Source organism: Lepidochelys kempii, chromosome 5 (assembly GCF_965140285.1).
Source record: "Lepidochelys kempii isolate rLepKem1 chromosome 5, rLepKem1.hap1, whole genome shotgun sequence".
In the NCBI taxonomy this organism is placed as follows: domain Eukaryota; kingdom Metazoa; phylum Chordata; order Testudines; family Cheloniidae; genus Lepidochelys; species Lepidochelys kempii.
The window spans coordinates 89633157-89651234 of record NC_136384.1 but is presented as its reverse complement, the minus strand read 5'-3'; the positions used below and the strand labels follow the sequence as shown (position 1 = coordinate 89651234).

The 18078-nt window shown below is 37.4% G+C and overlaps 1 protein-coding gene across 11 annotated transcripts in view; it reads right to left on the bottom strand.

Annotated features, from left to right (window-relative positions):
- The window catches only part of FANCC (FA complementation group C), a 156756-nt gene that overhangs the window by 77602 nt on the left and 61076 nt on the right, over nucleotides 1-18078 (bottom strand). For all 11 annotated transcript variants that reach the window (XM_073344975.2, XM_078852864.1, XM_078852865.1 and 8 more), the window contains 2 exons: nucleotides 976-1095; nucleotides 139-203 (listed from right to left, as the gene is read on the bottom strand). In XM_073344975.2, the coding sequence (XP_073201076.2) occupies nucleotides 139-203; nucleotides 976-1095 (185 nt within the window). The remainder of the gene's footprint in view (nucleotides 1-138; nucleotides 204-975; nucleotides 1096-18078) is intronic.

Genomic DNA, 18078 nt, shown 5'->3' with positions numbered 1-18078 from the left:
CAAAGCTATATGGTAATTCTAAATATTACCATGATTCTAAATATATTTAAGTCGAATGTTTCAAATTCTGAAAGGTCCTCACTGAACTTCAATGATCCATACTAAGACTTATTGAAATGAAGTTTAGATAACACCTACCTCCCTTGAATGTTAAGTCCATTAAACTGATTTCCTTTGAGTTCTGTCACTAATGATGAGACTATCTGTTAAACAAAATCAATGACATTAAAAACATTTTATTTATAGAGAGAAAAATACACAACACACTGCAAATAGGAAGACATCAGTTGTATTTGTCTGTGCAAGAGACATTTCAATAGTGGTAAGTAGCCTTTTCTGTAGAATCCCCTTCCCCTCCCCTCCCCCCAGTTCCAGATCAGTGTTCAAGACAATTACAAGTACTAAAGTTGTTAAACCCCCATCATATCATTCCCATTACACAATTAGCAAGCAAATAAGTGAAATTACAGATTTGCATCCCAAGAGTTGAACTAACTTTTAAAGCCTTACAATAGGTAAAAATTCTAAAATAAGTAGTAAATCTTTTTATGAAATAATATTCCTATGATTTTACAGGGAAATGAAAAATCACTAATTTCCCCAAAATTTAGGGTTCAACTAGCATTGTAAATAGTGTGCACAGTCAAAAAGAAAATGTAACTGCATTTCTGGCAAACAAATGCCACAAAATATTTTCCCTAAATTTCATAATGTTACAAAACATATCTTATCTAATAGTCATTTTAGTGACACATGAACAAGGATTTTTTTTTTAAAAACCATACAACTTTAGTATAAGCCTCCCTTTTTGTCATCTCCCATTTTATCTTTCTTCCTTAAAAGGCTATAAGAGGAACCAAGCTACAAAAAGATAAGTCATTCAGTTCATGTTTCTTATAGCAGACACTTTCATACACACTCTTACAAACTGGTGATTTTATTACTAATAAAACCTCCATTACACAAAATACTCACATTTTTAACCAGTTTAGAATAGTAATCTGCAGACGTGTAGCCAAGAGCAGAAATAAAGGTACCAGTACCAACTTCGTTAGCTCCCCATGAAGAAGAAGAAAGGAGATGGTACAGCAAGCTCTTGATGAAATCATAGTGAATGAAGGAGAAACAATAAAACACATTTTAGTGTCTGATATTGTTGATGTTATACCTAGATTTTGGGCCAGATCCTCAGATGGACTGTGGCTACTTTGAACCACACCACCAATATACTTTGTTCACAAAAGTCAGTGAAAGTTGCTTGGCTGAAGAGCATTCTAGAGTTGGGGTGATGCTGCTGTGGCTGACAGCGAAAACAAGGATTCAGATGTCACATGCTCTTGATAGTGCTAGTGTAGCAAGAAAAGGGCCTGGCCAGGATGGCCCCATACTACATGGATCCTGAGCTAGCTTTTAGGCCCCCGGATGCCATTCCAGGCTGGTGTAACTTCAAGTACCCCTCAGACCATTAACACTGTGCACAAGGAAAGAAGTGCACAGAGCAACATCAGTCAGTATGGTGGCAAAGGGAATTTTACACTAGAGTTTCACACTACTCCCTCAATTATGCTTAGAATATTTTGGACATACTTGAGGATCTGGCCTTTTTTTTAGCTGTCTCATTAGGGAGTTAATGGCAGCATTTATGGTTTAATGTTGACATTTACTTAATATTTTCACTACTAAATTCTTTACACCAAATTTCAAAACCATTAGAAAACATATTAAAAAAAATACAAATAGTTGGTATTCCATTTGCTGTAAGCTGAAATCAAATGAATTTTTATAAAAGCCCGGAACAATGATTGCAGGAAGTGCCATTGATGATTCTGTAGGTGGCACTCTTCCTTCTGAGTTAGTACCAAACCAATACCCCAGCATGTTAGTAAGGCACTGCACTGCAAGATATGCTGGCTTTTGGACAAACCAAGGTATCACCCACTTGAATATCCCTCAGTATGAACAGCTCTGCTGTTATGAAAAGTGCTATCACAACTACATTAGTATTTTGCTTATAAAAAAAATTACATTTCAGTTGAATATAGTTCTTAATTTCCAATTGTCAACTGTTATATTCTAATGGAATGTAGTACTAGACAGTTGCCATATTCCACCTCAGTGGTTCATTTCAGGTGCATGTTGAATCAGGACCTTACATGTTATAGCTACCTAAACAACATACAAATTCAACATGATTAATCATATGGAAATGTGTATGAAAGCTAGGTTATTGTGACTGAGTGAATTAGGATGAGCAGACACTGAATAAGAAGGCACTTGAAGACGCTTCGGTCTCAATTTGCCTTCCAAACGCATTTTGAAGAAGTCCTGTGACCTCAGTGGTACTGAGTCCTTTATCTCTCTCTCTCTATATATATATATATTTTTTTTTAAACAGAGAACCTCATCTAAAATTCTCAACTAAAAAGAAAGAAGCAGTTTAATTCCTGCTTTCAGAACTCCAATCCAAATATTTATATATGCTTTGCTGGTTCACTGGTCCTGGAATTAAAAATATGCCCAGTTTGAAGTACAGTATATAAGATAATAAACAAGCAATAGAAATGCAATAAAGTCTAAAGACAATTATGGAATATCAAGAGATGTGCATCCCAAACTCTTGTATAATTTTGTATTCTTTTCTACAGGATTATTTTACACTGAAGATTTATGGTAATGCCTGAATTTTTTTTTCATATTTATTTTAGAGCTTTCAGCAAAAGAATAGCTGTTCTACTACCATCTAGTGGCAACTGTTCTAAACTGAAAATGAAAGGAAAATATTGTAGCAATTGTTTTATACAGCAGTTTGACAAAAGCAATTAATATACTTTTTAAAAAAATTTCAAAGCAGGAAAAATCAGCAAAAAGGGAACTTTCCTGGTGCGCAAACTTCCAAATACAATCAAAATAGAAACTTTATTCATCTTCACATTTTCCCTCTAATTTTCCCCATAATTAAATTACTAATTACTCTGGTAATTGCTATGTGTTTAACTCTTAGAATGCTATCAGATAGACAGCACCTGGAAACTAGGAGGGTTCAGCAGCTGCAAGGAGGCAAGGGGATGGATTGCTGGTCTGAATGCAAGTTGAAAGATTCAGGGAGATGGCAGAACTGAAAACTCCTTGTCCAAGCATGGAGCCAGAGGAACTACTGTGTCACTACACACAATGGATGCTGTGCACCATTACCTTCACAGGATTTCTGCCATCATTACATACAAACTAGGAGGCCTTGTAGATGAGCCAAAGCCTTCTTAACTTTTCTGGGATTGTTTAGTTGAGTCAAGCACTACCCTAAGATGTTAAATCTACAAAAATCTCTTCTCAGACAAATTTTTCTAAATCTCTTCTAACTTTTATTTCCCTCTCTGGACCTATTTCTATTATACTGTTTTCAATATGGGGTGAACAAAAAAGTGAAGAGTAGTCAAAGTGAGAGCATGACATTGGTTTATATAGCAGTATAGTATTTCCAGTATTGTTCTTTACCCCTTCCTTAATATCCTAACATTTGCTTTGTGATTGTCATGTACTATGAACCGCCCACAATGACAATCAGGTCCTTTTCCTCAGAGTTCATAGTTAAGTTCAATCAATATGTATTACTAGTTCAAACTGTTCCATCTAACATGCATTACATTGCATTTACCATCTCTGTTCTCTAATTGGCTGGATTTGGTAGGTCCCTGTGAAGTTCCTCGAACAGTGAATGATGGCCTTAGTAACAGATTAAAGAGTACAATGAAGAGAAAAAGCAGGTAGTCTGGGGAACACTGCAATTGGTTCTGGAAGAAGACTATCCTAAGCCAGTATGCTTTCTCCTACTGGGCTCAGAACAGAAATGCTCTTGCCACAGGAGGGACTTCTGGAGTAAAGGCATACTGTGTCTGCACAGAGAGGTGACCCTGCACTTGGTCTCATAAAATAGCATCAAAAGTAGCTCTGAGGGGAAAAATTAAGAAACCAGAATAAACACTGATGTCTTTTTGTAAAATCTGCAGTACAATGACTTGAAAGGTTGCTTTAAGACTTTAGAGACCATATGCATTTTTAAACTTAGATAGCACATTTTGGAAAGCAGGTGGGAGAGAGCCTTGGGGATTAGTTTAACAAATGTGTAGACAATTAGGACTTTAGGGTTGTCACTACTCTGATTATTGGAGCAACTCCATGGATGTCACAGTGACAGCAGGTTTAGAGGTGGTCAGAAGAAACATTCATATGAAACAATTTAGTCTGAAAACAATGTTTCAAAAAAACTAAAATTTCTTACAAAAGGCTTTTAGAGTCTGAGTCAGATTGCTGTGGGTCTGGGGTCTCCAGGTTTCTGGGGTCCATGCCTCTGAGACTGTCCTGCCACATGGATTCAGTTCCACATTAGAATACCAAATTTTTCAAAAATTCTCAAACTGGAAAACCCAACTTCTGGCCAGCTCTAAGTAGATGCCTTTATTTTTGGAGATGAAGTTTTTAAATATCATTCATGGAGGTTAGCTGACAATCATGGAGCACATAACATCACTTTGTTACAAGTGGCATATCATTGAGTGGCTCCTTTCCTGGCAGCCCCTACTGGCCTCAGGTTGCTCTGCAGGTGGCCTTTCTTGCCTCAGTTTCCCCTTTCAAGGGGCAGCTTAAATAAATTGAACTCACCCTTTCATAACTCCAATGTTAACAGCCCTCCTTCAGATTTGATTTTATTCATATGAAGTTCACAAATAAAACACAAGTCTTCCACCTCAGCCTTATGCTGGAAATAGCCGCTTCTCCCTGAGAGCTGTCTCTTTTTTTCTTGCTTAGCATGTACAGAAGACCCAAGGCCTGATCTTCTCCCCAGCCACAGCTCCCAGGCTTTTCAGCTGGAGTCTCCCTTTCTCAGGGCCACTGCAGGAGACTCTCCCTTCCTGCAGCTTCTTCTCTTTCTTTCCCTGAGGATTCCCCCAACCAACCCCCCACACAACTCCCTTCTACCCTTTATTAGAGGATTGAGGTGATTCCCCGATGAGGTGTCTCCCTTAAGTAATTAGGGTTGGCTGGCCCCAGGCAGCAAGCCCTTAAGAGGCATGCAACCATGTTACATTCAGCAAGGCAGTGTCAGAAGTAGAACTGGATCCCAGGCCATTTCCTAACTAATTGTACCAATGTACTTAGAAGGGAAATCAAATGTACAATTTTCTGATGTATTTAAATTAATTTACTCCATTTCTTTTTCCCCTTCAACATGTTAATCCAAAAGAAATTACGACAGATACTTTTCTGCTGTTTTTCCTTTTAAAAAAAATCTTGCTTGCAGGTTTAAAAAAGTTATGTCCCATGCTATCTAAATGAAATGAACAACCACCAAATGCAAACTAGTCTGGTATTTTGAGAATTTGTATTTTTTAAACTATGAAATAAACATTCAGAAATCTCAAGAACTGCAGTGGTTAAGTCTGTAAATGAGACGGAAGCCTGCTCATTCATGGAATGTCTCAACACACACAGTTTATGTAGCCTATTCCATTTGTAGGATGCTGACATAACACAATTCACAGAATTTCCACACTCTGATCCAATTATAACAATCTCCAATTTTTAATTTTGTTTGAGACCTCTTGCTTGCTCACTCATTAGTTCCAGGAAAAGATATAAAATTGGTTTTCCACAAACCAAAACTGAAAGGCAGAAGAAAAGAACGTTGAATTGAACAACAATGTACACATTTAAACATAATGGAGTTTTTCAGAATACAGTTTTGGTCTGTACAATTTTGTTTTTCTAGCATTTGATCAGATTCCCAGTGTTTAAATTAGCTATGTAGAAATTGTATCAGTATATACCCACATTGAGAGCTGAGTTATCAATACATACATTTGTAGATTCCACACCCTGAAGGGACCACGGTGATCATCTAGTCTCAAACTGGGGGTCAGGATCCCTCAGGGGGTCGTGAGGTTATGACTTCGGGGGTCACGAGCTGTCAGCCTCCACCCCAAACCCCGCTTCACCTCCAGCATTTATAATAGTGTTAAATATAAAAAGTGGTTTTGTTTATAAGGCGGGGTCGCAGTCAGAGGCTTGCTGTGTGAAAGGGGTCACCAGTACAAAAGTTTGAGAACCACTGATCTAGTCTGACGACCTGTATAACACAGGCCACAGAGCTTCCCAAAAATACATGGGTTTACTTTGAATGGATGTTTTAAACTGTCTGTAAGGAATTTCTTTAACTACTTGCTATCACAGAAACACAAAACTGAGCTACAATTTCTGCTTTAAAACTTTGAGCAAATTATGTTTTAAACAATGTGGAATTTACAGATTTAATATTTTAGACAAAAAAATTTGTACTATGTGCACTTGTACTTCACTGATTGACCAGCGAACATGAAATGTAAATTTAACGTTTCAAACTCAACTCTAGTTTCACCTTGACTCAAGTCCTTTGCAGAAACAACCCATAGATCCTGGTCCAACAAATCATTGATGCATGTGCTTAAATTTAAGCATGCGAGTAGTCCTAATAAAGCAAACTCAGCAGCACATGGTTCAGTGATTTGCTTGATCAGTGTAATAGGGCCCTGGCATTAGTGGGTGTTCTTCCTAGAAATGTTTTCACAAGAAATGTTTTTGTTTCCTCCTTTTTTCTGTATGCACATTCTTCACATTAACAGGATGGTTTGTATTATCTAAAATTCTATATCCAGTGCATTAAATAAAATTGCTGGCCCCAAATATGCACTGAGGATTTATTAAAGTTTCCTGCTTTTCTTCTCATTTACTTGGAATGGCAACCTGAAACCTGCCCATTTCCAAATTTCCACTGATATGCATGTAAGGCAAGTTGATTGTAAATAAATTATTCTGCTAAACAGCACTACACAAATCAGACAGTTGGCTTTTGAGAATGTGAGCAACTCAGAGTTCCATTGACTAAAATACAGAATATAGATAGATACAGATTTGCTAAAATGGATTAGGATAATTTTGTGATCAGAGTAATCCCAGGAACTATATTATTCTTACACAAAATTCATTTAGATATATAAATCTGTGGCATTTGTTTTCCTAATAATACATGGAAAGTTCTGTACAAACCTTACCTGCTCACTAACAGAAAAACTGACTTAACTGGTTGTTTTCATGTATTTCCACCAAGCAAAAAGGGCTTGGTCCTGCAAAGTGCTGAGGACTCTGACGCTTCATCACATGCTTAAAAAGCATTAACTCTGCTTATCCTTAGCCAGTGTCTATTGTGGAAGTACTCACATGCTTAAAGTTAAGTATGTGCTTAAGTGCTTTGCTAGACTGGACCCAAAGTGTATATTAAACCCCACAGTCCTCTTAGTTTTGATTCAGGCAATCATAATCCATTGTTTTAAAACAGTGATACTGGTAAAGTATATGAAAGAACATATAACAAACACTAATTAGAAAAACATAACCAAACAAGAGCAGACATGCAGAATTATGTTTTTACTTTAGAAATTAATGCACAATTATGGACTAAATTCATACTCCTGATATGTACAATTTATTAAAAAAGATTAGATTTGCATTTTGCCTCTCTTTCTTAAATGGAAGCAAAATATTTACTATAATTTTTTAAATACAAAATTAACCTGATCTCAACTTTCAAATGATATACAGTAAAAAGGAAAAAAATGAGGGGAAAAGCTGCATTGTTATTCTTTGACCAATTCCAGCTCAGTTAACTTCTGTGAAACTAGCATAGGAAAAACATGCTGTATTACTACTGTGGCTAAGACCACACAACTTTTCAATGGATGAGTTCCAAAGCCTGAAGTTCCATCTGCAAGTCACTAACAAAACCCTTGGAAATGGTAAGAAATAAGCTATTGAACTGTGGGGCTGGCAAGCCTTGAAGTCTACGGTTGGCCTCAAACAGGAAAGGCAATTTCAAGTCTTTTCTTCCACTCCATCTTTAAAAAACACCCACCAAGAACATCTTGTGTTAAACTCTTTGTGTTAAAAAGGTGAGACTTCTGTTAGTGAAATAAAACACACATTTGCACTAACTTACAAAAGGAAATGTAATAGCTTTAGCTGAACCAACAATAAAACTTTTTAGTTTTTCACTTAAATAACCTAGAGATTTAGAATGACCTTTTTTCCCCAACTTTTAAAAACCAAGATACAAGCTGACTACTACCTATAGCAGAAATCTTTTAATCCATTAAAAATGATAGGAAAAACCAGGATGGAAACTTCCAAGTTTAGACAGACCAAACAAATCAGGGATCACTAGATTTCTAATTTCAGAGCTCAATAATTTCTTGAAAATGACAAATAATGCTTCTTTCAAATGACATTTAGCACAGGTACATCCTTTTGTGCTGCTGATAGGCAGACTGTTCCTAAACAGTTAAAATCCTTACAGAACATCAAATGATCAGTTTGGTATTCAGCTGAAGTATTTTTAATCATACTTTCTCTGCCGTTTCCAATTTAAACAGGAACATTCTAATTACATTAATACTAAATGCACACAGTGCAAGAGAGTGCTGTGTCCAAAGCTAAGACGTAACACTGCACAAGGCATATAGTCAAAACATTTTTTTTTCGGAACTATGTTTCATTAGCCTTATTCAGATTTACAGTTCAGTGTTTTAAAAGTGACGGTTATAAGATGCAACACAGCACTGATTCATTTATCTTTCACCTTCATGAGTATCAAATTGCTAGGAAAGTTGAAAAGGGGGGAAAAAATATTCATGGAACTATTTAGTAAAAAGCACAAAACTCATATGAAGCAATGGCTCAATGACTCCTGGCTCACAAAATGTATTCATTTAAACAAAAATACCTAAAACCAACAGTATTTCTTTACATGAAGACCGCTTTTTCCCTGTTTGTCAGTAACAAATCATTATTCTTTACTAGAGCCACCTGGCACAACTAAACTGCTTTGAGAAATATCAGCTGCTAGCAAATTGTGATACTTGCTGTCCAAGTTCAAGTAATCTCCCAGGAAAGTAGAATCCTTAGTTTTAGATTAGGCCCTGAGGATACATACCCACTGTTTATTTTGATCCATAAAACACAAAGAAGCATTTATACTGAGTATTTTAGCGTGGTTACCTGTCTGAAAAGGAACACGTCTTTTTCAAATAAGTTCATAGTATCTAATAAAACCCATTTACAATACATATTTTTAAAAAGTTACAGAATACAAAGTAGAACACATTCCTATTGTAAATAATAAGATCTCCTAGTAACATGCTAATTCTCAGCTGTATAGAGAGGGCTAGGGAGCAGCCAGAGAACCTGATTCACAACAGCAATAGAGAAGACAAGGCAACAACTGGATGGAACTGAGACTTCCTCCTTTAGAATTGGAGAACCCATCTCAAAATAAGGACACTTTACCCAGAGTAATCCTTTTTAAAAAAAAAAACTACTAAATTTATGGTCTGAGTGATATTTTGTGGCAATGAGCTCCACAAGTTAATTACATGTTATGTAAAAAAAAAAAAAAACTCATATCCTGTTAAGTTCAGTTTCCTTGCTAACCTAAACCGGACACAATCTTTTCAATCTTGCCTCATATGCCTTTTAATGCCTTCAATGGTTTTCTTAGCCATTTTTAAAGATTACATATTTTGGTTAGCAGCTCTGCCACTTCACTCTTAAATTTCATCAAAACTCTTGACAACATCTCCGTTCAGGTGTGTTGTTGCTCTTTAATTTATCAGTCTGTTCCAGAATCTCTTCTTTCATCATTTCAATCTGTCCCCAGTCAACAGTAGAGAGACTATACCTATGAAAACATATGGATCCCATTTTTTAATCTACAAGATGCTGAAGCCTACAGAACTTTATAGCATAGGTAAAGTAGACCATACAAAATATGAGCTGGGTATGTGCTAATTCAAACGCCTTCACTTTGATTCTAATATATAGATCTTATTTACAAATCTACAAACTAAAAACGATATCCAAACACAGAGAAAGGGTGACCAAAAAAAAAAAAAAAGTGTCTTCGATTACCTAACTCGGCCTAACCATGCCTGCCTGTGCACCACCGCACAGAAACTCCTCTAACACAGCATTCCACATTAAACATCCTGCACAGTTCTTTACAAGTATACTGTAATAAATTATGCATTTCTATAACTAAAAAGTAAATTAAGAGATATTTTACTACTTAAACTACCACCACCCATGCACACAAATAGGCAGCCCACATTTCAGCCACTTGCAATTTTAAAGGGTTGAATTACTAAGCTCCAAAAATTTAAGGTTTATATATATTCAACCTTTCCTTCAACAGTATTAGTGTTCTTGCTATAACTAGTAATTATATATATGCTTTCACACAGTGGTTCTCAAACTGGGGACCCCATTAAAATGCGGTCACAACCCACAGAGCTGGTGTGAGATTGGCTGGGACCCAGGGCCAAAGCCAAAGCCCGAGCCCCACCACCCTAGATGGTGGGGCTCGGGCTTCGGCTTCAGCCCTGCCACCCAGGGCTGTGGTTACAAGCCCCCAGCCCGGGGCTGAAGCCCTTAGGCTTCGGCTTTAGCCTCCCCGCCTGGGGCAGTGGGGCTCAGGCTTTAGCTTTGCCCCCCACCCCACCCAGGGCGGTGGGACTTGGGCAGACTCAGGCTTCGGTCCCCACTCCTGGGTTCGTGAAGGAGACCACTGTGTAATGCAGTTTGAAAACCCCTGGTTTCACATGCTCTTACTTGTTCTTATCTGTTCTATTTTACCAATACATTTTGGTGACATACTCTAACTCTGATGGATTTTTCTGCTGATGTGTGGTAGATATCTGCTAAATATAGTCTTGTGATCACAATTACATATACAAATATTTACATTTTAAAAGAAAATAGAGGAAAATAATCCCAGCTCCCCCTGTGAATTCCAGTATTAATACTAATCATATACAAACCTAAAACTTAAACCATATACTTTATAATAACAGTTTTCCCAAAGATTTAAGTATAGCACTATGAGACAGGTAGAAAATTAAGCTGTAGTGGAAAAACCCTTCATAGTATAATATACAGTGTCTCTGTTGAAATACATACCTCAGTCAGGCTAAAATGTCTATAGTAATAAACTTCATGTTTGTAAAGTTCAAATATGATCAGAAAAATGTCAGATATTTCTTAGTTTTCCTTTTAAATGGATTTAGCGTTCCTAAAATGAACAATATTGACAGCCCTGGATAACAAAGTCCTTTATGCATGGAACAGGCACAGCACAGGTAGCAGCATACTCCTTATACTGCCTTGTATAAATGCTTCCACCCTGCAGGACCATCTCTAGGGATTAGAGTATAGGTCAATCTCAATGCCTATTTAATTTTTTTTTGGCCTCTTTACTGAGACTCCCAACCATGTTTCCAATTAGTATCAATTGTGACAAATGTTTAATGACGTGGACACCCAGCCACCAGGAATTGGTTACTGAGACCACCAACTTGTTTCGCATATACCACTAAAGAGTCTCCATGTGTTAATGACTGTACCATACTATCAATTTAGAACTAAATCATGCTATATCTACACTAGAGACCATACAGTGGCACAGCAGTACCGCTGCAGCTGCGCCACTGTAAGGTCTCCTGTGTAGTCGCTCTATGTCTCCAATCGGCACAATTGAACCACTCCCAATGAGCTGTGGTAGCTATGTCGGCAGGAGACGCTCTCCTGCCAGCACAGTGCTGTACACACCAGCGCTTCTGTTGGTGAAACTTACGTCGGTCAGGGGTATGTTTTTTCACATCCCTAACCAAAAAAAGTTATATCAACAAAAAAGCTAGTGTAGACATAGCCTCAGTCTCCAAAGAATAAGGAACATGTCACTGCCTCTGATGCAGCAGGGGATGGTTCCTTCTCTGTCTCCCCATTGTCTGGAGAGAGAGTAAACTGCACCAGGTCTATACTTACTGCAGTATACAACCCTGAACGTACTGGTTCAGCTACCGCACTGGGCAAGTTGGAGGGTATAGAGTCAAAGCTCAACACCCTCTCACGTACCTATCTAAGAGGGACACAGAAACTCTATAGGGCCAGTCTCCCCCTACTATGTTGCTACCTATGATATGAGCCAATGGCACAAGGGAGTAAGACAGAGCTTTATAGCCATTACTCTCTCAGGACACTTTACAATCTTCAGAAATCCCTTAGGCTGAATTTTAACAAGCAATTTGAAAGTTGAAGGGTTGCCATTAGTGATATCTGATCTTAAATATGTGTGCATCTCTCAAGTCTTTTTTCTGTTTTCATCAAGATTTGAAGATAGTGTCTCACTTTTAACCATCAATTATCCAATCAAATAGGAAAGAATTTTTTTTTCCAAGAAAACTTGTATATTATTGTATTCCCTTTTCTCCTGTCATAGAATCATAAGACTGGAAGGGACCTTGAGAGGTCATCTAGTCCACTCATGGCAGGACTAAGTATTATCTGGTTTTGTATGTGTGCAATTGTTCCTTCCTAAATGGTGTACTTTGCATTTGTCCTTATTGAATTTCATCCTATTTACTTCAGACCATTTCTCCAGTTTGTCCAGATCATTTTTAAATTTCAATCCTATCCTCCAAAGCACTTGAAACCCCTCCCAGCTTGGTATCGTCCGCAAACTTTATAAGTGTACTCTCTATGCCATTATCTAAAGCATTGATGAAGATACTGAACAGAACCGGACCTACTAGTTATGTCCTTCCAGCATGACTGTGAACCACTGATAACCACTCTCCGAGAGTGGTTTTCCAACCAGTTTTGCACCCACCGTATAGTAGCTCCATCTAGATTGCATCTCTCTAGTTTGTTTACAAGGTCATGCGAGACAGTATCAAAAGCTCTACTGAAGGCAAGATATACCATGTCTATGGCTTCCCCCCCCCCATCCACAAGGCTTGTTACTCAAAGAAAGCCAGCAGGTTGGTTTGTCAAGAACAAATCGTGTCAAATACACTTTGCTAATGATTAAGAGTGGTAGTAAAAAAATTTTTTTTAGAGAAACAGTAGAACTATGCAAATCAAAGAAAACAAATTGGGAGGGGACAAAACAAGGAAAAAAGAGATAAGAAATTAAAAAAAAAAGATTAGAGATTAAATTACACTTACTACAATTTACTACCAGATGCTGGTTCCTACTGATAAAAAAAACAACCCAACAACATATTTTTAAACCATATGCATCTTTTTAAAGGAAAGAGCACACACATTTTGAAAAATCTGTAAAGTATACTATATGCTTTGTTTACTACAGAGAACCAGTTTTGTCAAAGAGAGCACAAAAGCTTGTCTTGTGGGGTTATGATTGACAAAAGCAAGCAGCCCAAATAAAGAGGGGGAAAAAAAGCAACCAGCAGAAAAGCTTTACTTTCTCAAAATAAAACCCTGAAAAGCCTGTGGAATGCTGTTTACTTCAGTTCTGTTTTACAATCACTGTTGCATGGGGAATGCATTGACTGAAATGTCTGCAGACTGTGACCACCCACATTATGGGAAGCACTATGATTAAAGAATTTTCTATATTCTAGTATCTGCCAACGCAGTCTGGTCATGCTGTAATTATTATATTTGCAGTCTTCTTGTAATCTGTTACATGTGTTGTGGCAAGTTCTCCTACATCGTTCAACAAGAAAAACCACTGAACATGAATAGCAAGTTATTTTTAATGTGCACGAATGGCTAGAAAAGTGGATACTTTAAATAGTGCTCATTTAAACTCAAGAAAATGTTTTCGAAATACAGAATAGCCAACAAAAAAACCGAAAATAGATCTACCGTCCAAACATTTGCTTTAACCCTCTTATCATAAGTAACAGCCTAGTTTAACACTCTTCACTCCCCTCCCTTTTATATAATGAGTTCAGTCATTACCTTCAGTCTTTAAATTGCCGAAACTACATGAATTGTGAATTAAAAACATTTACCTAGAGAACACTAAAAGACTACATCTATTGCTTTAAGTGATGACACACATTGAACGTTAGATGATCCCAAAGATCTGAATATTGTAACAGTAGTAATAGCTTCTAAAAAATAAAAATATTTACTCTGAGCACAAAAATAAAAAGATTTTCTACTAAAAACTTAACTTCAGACCTAGATCTTTGCCTGAAGCAATAAAAGCCAGGCAATGCAATGATGTAGTTTGGTGCTTTAACACAACCCAGTAGGCAGTACAATGCCAGTTAGTAGCACAACACACAACTACATACATATATCAGATGTGGGAGTGATTAAAGAGATGGCACTCTTCATCTGTGCAATAATTAGGCAATGAGTGCTTCTTCTGCAATTCTGCCAAAAGCTGGCTGCAGAAATGATGCTGATTTTAAAAAAGGCATATTATCTCTGCCGGCTGCAGAGATGATGTGGTATACCCCACGGAGCATGTGAAACTGCCTGAAGAGAGAGAAGGAAATGGGACATACCAGAGATGAGGTACAGGCTAAAAATTAAGAAATGGGTGAAAGCCCACTCACCTCCACCCACATCCTAAGGAAATATCTTTGGCTTTCTTTATTATACACCTGGGTTGGAGTGCAGGGAAACCCCATACATGGTTGCTCCAACCTCCTGTCACCAAAAATAAACTGAAGTGGAAGAAAAAACACGCAAAAATATAAACAAACCAACAAAGATAGACACACATACTTCAATTGCCACCAGTCTTTAATCTAGCAGAGAAATACCACCATATACTGCACCATTTTACAGTGATCATAGTTCCTGAAGATTATTTGCATAGGTTAGATGAGAAATGATGACTCTTCTTTTCCATCCATACCAAAAAAGCCATAAAATCCCTAAAACCACAAAAGTGAGTCTCAGAAAGTGATTAACAAAATTTGAAATACATTGGCCTCCAGGAGACTTAACATTTTCCATTTCTCTCCTGAAAACATGCCCCCTAGAACACAAGCCTCCCTCTTCAACTGTTGCTGGGGGGGGGGGGAGGAGAGGAAGGAGAAGGAGGAAGGGGGGAGAAATCATTCCCCCCCGTATCTCCCCCCCCACACACCCCAATGCACATCCCCTTCTAATTATGTTGTATTTTACCTGCGGCAAAATGCTACAAAGATAAGAAGTGACACAGAGCATATTCTAGGTATAAATTAAATCCACAATTATTATGAATCAGTTTACTTTGTAGTCAAAATTTTGCATAATGAATTTTACTCCCTTAAAAAGGAGGAAGCAAAAGTAGTAATTGTTTCAAATTATTTATGTGCATTAAAATACAAATCTGATATTCTGTGACAGTTTTTTCTTTTTTAACTATTCAAATAACATAAAAGGTAAAGTGTGTTTATGATGTAGACTTAAATATATCAGTTTAGCTCGTAATCTCACTCTTTTTAAAAACTGTCCAGATAAGAGGCAGAAAAGAACTAATTTCTTAGTATGACCTCTAGCTATTCACAAGCCTTTTAACAAACACATGTTATCCATATATATATATATATATAAATAAATGTTCTTTTATCTATAAATAATTTACTGTAAATTCAACACAGTTTTAATCTTTTTTTCTGGACCCAATGTCCATGGGGTTCATGTGTCCCCATATGGTGGTTTTATGTTTACTAGCTTAATAAAACAGATTGATGAATAACCCTTATAACTTGGTGTAGTTTATGCACTAATATCTTCTTTCGCATTACTCTAAAATTCATGCCAAAGATATGAATACTTAATCCAACATAACACATTTTGGATGATCCCAACAGTAACACCTACATACTCTAGTTATTACATAAAAATAAAATTCTGAGACCCTACTCCTGCAATAACTATTCAGATAACACTCTTGCTGATATCCATAGTAGTTATATCTACATAAGGAATGCAAAATTTGGCCCTGAATTAACATGCTAAATCATAGGATTTTTAAATGTCAGACGAGATTCTAATACTGTCTATTAAACTTCCCATTGACCCACATTATCTAGGCAGATCTCCTCTCAACTATCAACATCAACCACCCACTATCATCATCATCACCAGTTACAGACACAGATAAACACACATACACAAAGGTTTTATATATGATCAACAGAAAAAAAACCTCTCTTCTAAGAACATGTCCTCCAAAACCTATAAAACAGAACTTTTGCAGTGTACTTGTAGCCGTGTTGGTCCCAGGATATTAGAGAGACAAGCTGAGTGAGGTAATATCTTTTACTGCACCAACAGTGTCTCTTTCACCAACAGAAGTTGGTCCAATAAAATATATTACCTCACTCAACTTGTCTCTCTAATGTAAATATGCTTTGTCTTCTTCCTGGTTTCTCTTCCCCACGACTGATAAGGCTGTGGGGCCAAAACAGCCAGCTCATGGGTGGAATCAAACAACAGTCATCAGCAGATGACTAAGGAATTGAATTAAAACTTGCAAAGAGGATCAGTGACCTCATACTGGCTTTCGGTCATCCAGACCACAGTTTACCCTCTGACTCTCCAATGAATGCACACACTCCTTCTGCTTCAAATAACATTCCCCTTCTCATGGTCTGTTTATAAAAACATAACAGATAACCATCATGCCTCCTGTAACTGAGAGGATTAGTTCCAAAAATGAGAGTCAGGTTAAAAAATCTTGGCATCACTTTTGACTATGCCCTATTCAAGGAGAACTATATCTGGAGATGGTCTGGAAATGGGTTTTTAGCTAGGCAATTTTGATAGACTGCACCCTTATTTATCTTCTGACCACAGGAACGCATGCCCTCATGACCTCCAGGCTCGATATTGTAATTCTGTCTACTGATGGTGATCAGCCTCCCTGATAACCTATTTACAGAATGCAGCAGCATGATTGCTAATGGGTTTGAGTGATCATGACCATAATCTGTCTGCTGTGTATTCTTTGCATTAGCTGCCTATAAAGTGGCAGATTTAGTTTAAATTAGCCCTACTGGTTTATGAAGCTCTGATTGGGACTGGCCCTGGTTTTATTTCAGACTTTATCCTTGAGCCTCCACTTGACAGGTTTATGCACTCGCAAACTGACCCGTATTTAATAGCTTTATAAATTACTATTAATAGTATTATCATCAACAAACTGACCCTTTAGCCCTCCGAAGCACACAGTTTCTTCCCTGGGCTGCAGAGTTTCACAATAATTCTATCAATTTTACCCTTCCAGGCTTAGTTTTATCGGTTTCACAGTGCCAGACTCTGTAGACAACCCTCCTCTTCTCAGTGCAGTGCTGTACATTTGCCCCCTCTGGAAGGCACAGCCAAAGCAGATGGGGAACACTCAACACCTTCTTAGGCCTTCTCTAGTCCTCTTCAGGCTGAGCCTTTTGAAGTTTCTGCTCTAGGCCTCCTACAGATTCTTCAGAATTTATGTTTTCAATTAAAATAAATTTAGCTTCCAACTCTTAAAAAAAAAACAAAAAAAAAAACACCACAACACTAAAACACCTTTCAAATGTAATCCAGATCAGTGATATTTGGCCAATCCTGTAGACTGAAACAACGTCTCAGAGGAGTAGGCTGCTCCCATTTTTTTCAATGGGGTGTTAACTCTGAAATCTAAGTCAGTCAATTTAAATGTCAACACCACGGACGCTTTCACTGTGCTACAGACACCTACTCCAGCCACTCTTGGTCAATTTCCTTATCAAGTAGGAAGAGAAGATTAGGTTAAAACAAAATGTCTGCATAACATACGTAATCTTAAACTTTGTAAAATGCTTTGAGATCTACTTATGGAAAGCGCGGTAAGAGCGGAGTATTATTATCTATATATAACAAAACAGTAAAACTCTTATCTATGCCAAGAGTACTAGACCAATTTGATAACAGAAGTAACTCAAATTTACAGCTAATTTGCAATCAACTATTTATTGGTCAGTATTATGTGACCAATAAATTAATAATAGTCAGTGGCTATTTATGGTCAGTAATATGAGGGAGACTGCACAGATGGTGGATTATTTGGCCCAACTGCCACAGAACTTCAAAGGTTGATTTGCCACCCGTACAATTCAAACAAATCAACACAGCCACCCACACAACTCCACAACCAGCATGCACACAACCCCGAAACACACACAGCTCCTCACAGCAGCATGCACCCCTCATTCACCACCTGCACAA